Source organism: Oratosquilla oratoria, chromosome 1, assembly GCF_046742065.1.
Source record: "Oratosquilla oratoria isolate Oo_2021 chromosome 1, ASM4674206v1, whole genome shotgun sequence".
Taxonomy (NCBI): domain Eukaryota; kingdom Metazoa; phylum Arthropoda; class Malacostraca; order Stomatopoda; family Squillidae; genus Oratosquilla; species Oratosquilla oratoria.
Window position 1 is genome coordinate 126,128,449 of NC_134777.1, and position 6,000 is coordinate 126,134,448.

Sequence of the window (6,000 nt, forward strand, 5' to 3'; positions counted from 1 at the left end):
TCCACCCTCATACTGGCCGTTGAAGCATTGGGCGAGCATAAATTCAATCGAATTTCAACGTTATTCGATGCGCCTGAAGGTCCTAAGTGGCATGCCCCCCTCTAGTGTGGGTTGCGCCTTTAACTCCATCCATTTAAATCCCCCCCCCCAAGACATTTAAATTGCGCGCAGCTGAAAATTATTTGTCGGGATTTATTTCTAAATGGTATACAAACATTTTGAACACAGTTTTGAAAAATGCTATATCTTGACCAAATTCACCCCCCACCCCCAGGTGTCACGTACCCCCTTAAGGCTGAACCTCCCAATGGAGGTAAGGGAGTTAACAGGTCATGAAAATGGCAACCTACAACATTCCATCTGTTTAAAGCCTCAACCCTGAATCACAAAAAATGTGGTGTGGACATGATCACAAAACGCTTCAGGAAATTCACTGACTACATGCCCCAGGTGCCTGAAATTGTCATGAAAACAAAGGGAATATGACCAAATACACTTCCATGGTTTGTGCTCTATACCTTTTGCAAACACAGTAAACAGATTCTTTATTTTAATATACATAAGTCAAGAAAGCATCAAAACACTTGTCAAGAATCATACATTAATTCTACGACAAATTGACTAAAGCAACAACTCACCTTTCATTTTTTTTTACTGATATTGCCTTTGGTTGAGACAAATTAGTATAACTTCTAAAAGAGTGCAGAGCATCAAAAGATGATGCTACTGGATTTCTAAGAGGGAGGGCTGCACATCGTATCAACGGGTGAAGTCCTTGCCTTCCCACCAGGGCATGTGATGCCCTGTGGAGCACCCCTGGATACATTCTTGCGAAACCTGTGGAAATGCACCATTAATTAATTAAATAATGATCTTTCAACAGAGAACAGTATGTGTTGTTCTAAGAGGAAAGGATTTTGGTTTATGAGTATGGGTGTTCCATTGGGGTGGTTTTAGTGCATTTGGTTATCATATTGTGCGAGTTGTTTTGTCCTGTTCAGTACCATAATGTAGAAATCCATACAACAATGAGTTGTATTTCCAATTACCATTCACATGGGAAAGTAAAAAATATATATACAGTCGAACCTCGAAACCCCAGACCAATTGGGGGGAAGGGTGGTCCGGTCATGCCTAATGTCCGGTCATCGAAAATATCACCCCAACACCCGTACATTTTCATAGCGGTATACGTATAGGTATTTTATGATATGGCATAGAGACACATAAGAATAATACTCTAACACTGTAATAATAACAATACTGTAATAATAATGCTATAATACTAATAATTCTGTAATAATAACTAATACAGGCATGTAAATGTACTGTATATACAGTGTGCTGTACTGTATTTTTATTACATACACTGTAAATATTGGATGGTATGCACGCGGGACATTGGTGGAGGCCAGGGTTGCCGCATTTTCTACACTGCCATGTAGAATGGGAGTGTTGCCATACCGAGGCATATATTTTTCTCAGGCGTGTGCAGACTTTTATAGCAAGATATACTTGTCAAACTTTGACAAAATGTTGGTTCTAGTTTTTTTTATTCTTGAATGTATATAAGGCCCCCATGCCCTAACATATTCAGTAAGATATAAAATTTATTTTTCTTATATTATTATCGTTAAAAGAAAGCCGAAACTTTAGCGTAGAATTTTTTCTACACGGTAAAAACGTATCTTTTGGGGTATAATATCTTATAAGTAACACAATTACCAATAAGTCATATTTTGATGTACCATTTATTATTTAATAACTAGTTCTATGATTTTTAAACAAAAGTTTGAGTTTCTGAACGTTTTTAACAGCCCGCTGATAAGTAGAAGAAATTTCCTCATGTCCTTGTGCAGTTGCCACATGCCACTATTTTACTACATTTTGGTACAAAATTCTACGAAATGGCAGCCCTGGTGGCGGCTTGACTGGGCCGGGTTTGAGTACACGAGTACGGCCGCCGCTGCCACCTACCGGACAAATAGGGAACTTTGCTTGAAAAGTTCGCCCTTTGTTCATTTCAACCGGTCATACGAGGGTCCGGGCATTCGGGGTCCGGGCTTTCGAGGTTCGACTGTAATTCAAAGGGAAATATAAACTATGATTGCCATTTAATTTCAGGTTAGACAGGTTTAATAAGGATTACTGGTAGGGTTAGGATGTTTATGTTTGGTTTGGCTTGGTTTAATTTGATTTAGCTTGTTATTGGTATCATGACCCAGGTTTACTTATCTTTTTTTTTTTAATTAGGTTTCTACACTTTTTTTTAACATTTCATTGGTTGCCGTTTTCCTAATTTCAAATTTTTACACTTTGGTGATCCAAGTATTAGCTGGATTTTTCAAAATTCATTTATTTTACATTATGCAAAATAAAGAATTGGAGCTATTATCCACTTCTCTGTATTCTTACTTTTGTACTACTTCTCCAAACCAAAAATACAATTTCCCACACATCCCTTAAGATTGTAGAAAGGAAGGAGGAAAAGGCTTATAACTTAGATAGCTCATATGCAACAGGAAAAATGTGCAAATTCATGCAACAGAGCAAAAACATATGATAAAACACAATATTAGGTATTTTTTTAGAAGTGCATGCCTATGCAATATAGCATTGGAAAATTAATTGTTAATTTTGTAAATTATAACACATCAACTTAATATATGTTTTTTCTTGGCAGAAATCAATATCAAAAAACCTTGCTAAAAGCGAATATACTACAGAATGAAGTTGCGAGCATAGCATCGTGATGCCATGTTGTTGTCCAGTCCAGTCAGTCAGTTAGACGATGGTTTCCACATTGTGCACTGGGTGTTCTCCAACTTCAGATGACATTATAAGTGCTGTTACAAAGACAATAAAGCTTCCATGAAGCTAAGCAACAACTCCATTCCCTGCAGTCTGATCGAATATTTAATTAGGCTGCCAGCTTTCGTGACAATGACAATGATCCAGATGATCTTTAAAATTACAGGTCCTGCATAACTAAATACAGCTTATGTTATGTAGGTTAGGTACATTAAGCTAGGTAGGTTAGGTTAGAATAGACAAATTTATTGTCCGTTCATTTCTTTGACCTTTGCATCTATCAAACCAAACATGGAGTATCATTCACCTGCGGCGACATCATTCGCTAGTAAATTGTTTTTAGCAACTATTTTGTTATTAATTTCTGCCAAGAAAAATGCATATTACATTGATGCATTAAATTTACAAAATTATTAACTTTCTATTGCTATATCAAGTAGGTGTGCACTTCTAAAAGTTTACCCAATATTGTTAGCTTTTATGGTGTGAAGCTACAAAATACATGGTTTGAGTAATATTCAACTCTTGGAAATAAAAACACCCTAAAATTATGTTCATTTCAGAAATGTCAACAAAATATTTAAAACACGTTTGACTAGCTCTACTTGTCTTGTGTACTTGAAGTTTAAAATAATATATAGAAAATTGTACTACAACAGTGACAATAACTAAGAAAAGAAGAAGAAAAAAGAAAACAAGACCCTGCACATGATTCATGGATCCTTATCATCTTATGGCAGAAAGGGAGCAGAATATTAAGCACCAGGAAAAAAAATTAAAATACTGAAAAATTAAATCTACTTAGTCTAAGTATATAAAGTTGCAATAAAAGAAGTGAAAATCCTTACTCATTGAAACATATTGGAACATGAAATTTTCCAAATTATATTATATTTTCACTGACTCAGACTGTCAGCGTAGAGTTTAGTTTCCCCACAAAAAAGTAAACATTGGCCTGGTCATTGCATTGGATTGGGATTGGCATGGAAATACATCATCTGTTTCGCAACGTAACTCGATTTACCAAGCTGCCAGTATACCCTTAACCAACTATAGAACATTTATAAAGGAAATATGTCATGCAGTTATTTAGTTTTTTGTTAATAACTCTTTCGTTGGAAATACATTCATGATGTTTACCTTAATATTCTACTCCCTCCCCTTTCTCCACTATGGCGATCAATGTTTTGATGTTGAAACTTTTGTTTCAAGGTTGTGAAAATACCAAAAAATTAAACAATGAATTATGATATATAGCTACATTTGTATAACATATTTTTGTGAAATATAATACAAATATTGTGATGAAAATATAATTATTATAACACTGGCATACACAACTGTGGCAAGAATCGTAGAATTCGAACTTTTATTAGAAGGGATCTCCAGTATAAGATAATAGCCAACTATCAACCGTAAAACTTCATATATATATATATATATACATATATATATATATATATATATATATATATATATATATATATATATATATATATATACAGTATATGTATATATATATGTATATGTATATGTATATGTATATGTATATGTATATATATATATATATATATACATATATATGAATATACATATCCTAAACAGGAATGTAGTAGCACATTTGTAAATGACACACAGGAAACCCACAGTCGGAGAAAATAAACTTCGAATAAAGAAGAATCCTATATTTCGGCTATCAACTGTAGCCCTCTTCAGGAAAGTACATAAGACAGAGGACAGAGGGGACTTATAAGCTACAGAAAAGAGAAGGAATGTGGACAGATGACATCACTCGAGCGCGGGGCAAAATGGGGTGGCGGAGGAGGGAAAGGGTGAGGTGAGGGGGGGGGTTGTAAGCTCCGTACCAGCCTGCTAACCGCCGCGCGTGAAATAATGTCAGGCGTCCACTGCCCTTTAGATATATTAATATTGGGGCATTTCTCAATTAATGCTGATTCAATTATTTTTCTCCTGAAACCGCAGTGGAACTTGAACACTAATCTGGCCTTACCCCATTCGAAAGAATGATTCTTATTTTTAACATGAAGAAATACAGCCGAATTTTCTTGCCCATACCTAATTGACCTTTTATGTTCTACCAATCTAGTGTTCAAGTCCTTCCCGGTTGGACCCAAGTAAACCAAATCACAATCTTGGCAGGGCAAACAATAAACACCAGGTGAGCTCTAATTCCTTCGGTTTTTGTTGAACGTTCACAATTTGCTTACGCACGGTGTTAGGATAGTGATAGGCAATAGTGAGACGCTCATGAGGAAACAACTTGGTAGAAGAACTGATGGTATTACTGAATGGAATTTTTAGGATATCCTTAAAGGAGCGGTGATAACTTGAGGGGACGGAAGTTTTAAAATGGTTGGAGGGAGTGTAGAGGGCTTGGTGTGGAAGTAGAGTCACCTGGTGTTTATTGTTTGTGTGTGTGTGTGTATTTACCTAGTTGTATTTACCTAGTTGTATTTTGCGGGAAGGGGAGCTATGCTCGTGTTGTCCCGCCTTTGTATCTTGCAGTGTCTAGTTTGTTTTTAAACTCATGAATGGTTTTTGCGCATACTATTTCATTGTCCAGTTTGTTCCAAGTGTCCAAAACTCTATGAGGAAAACTGTTTTTCTTCAGTTCTCTTCTATAGCTATGTTTTTTTATTTTCTTTCCATGTCCTCTTGTGTTTCTTTTGTCCCAGTTAAGTAAGTTCTCACTATCGAGTACCTCTGTGCCTTTCATGATTCTGTAGATGGTCAATAGGTCACCTCTCTCTCTTCTTTGCTCCAGTGTCGGTAACTCCAGTTTAGCCAATCTCTCTTCGTATGATAGGTTTGCAAGTGCAGGTGCCATTTTTGTAGCTGCTCTTTGGATTCTTTCTATTTTCTTTATATTCTTTTTGGTACTGGGGGACCACAATGTCGCTGCATACTCTAATCTAGGCCTTATCAATGTAACCAATATTTTTTTCATCATGTCTTCGCCCAAGTATGTAAACGCCACTTTTATTGATCTTAGCAAGTTGTAAGTCTCCCCGACAATTTTGTTAATCTGTATATCATAGGACAAGTCGTTCGTGATAATTACTCCCAAATCTTTTTCGGATCCTACTTTCTTTACTTCTTTGGTTCCAATTGTATATTTTCCTGATATTCTGTTTTTGCTTTTTCCAAACTCCATTATGCTACACTTCT

General features: G+C 36.0%; 1 protein-coding gene across 6 annotated transcripts in view; it reads right to left on the bottom strand.

Annotated features, from left to right (window-relative positions):
- MICU1 (Mitochondrial calcium uptake 1) overlaps window positions 1-4,172 on the bottom strand; it is a 48,830-nt gene extending 44,658 nt beyond the window's left edge. For 2 of the 6 annotated variants that reach the window (XM_076186964.1, XM_076186984.1), the window contains exons 1-2: window positions 3,660-3,678; window positions 639-837 (exon numbers count right to left, since the gene is read on the bottom strand). In XM_076186964.1, the coding sequence (XP_076043079.1) occupies window positions 639-837; window positions 3,660-3,663 (203 nt within the window). In that variant the 5' untranslated portion in view covers window positions 3,664-3,678. Of the gene's footprint in view, window positions 1-638; window positions 838-1,977; window positions 2,062-2,724; window positions 2,759-3,659; window positions 3,679-3,951; window positions 4,029-4,147 lie in introns of those variants that run through there. The other 4 variants (XM_076187014.1, XM_076186995.1, XM_076186974.1 and 1 more) reach the window with 4 other exon arrangements.
- Between the last annotated feature and the right edge of the window lie 1,828 nt (window positions 4,173-6,000).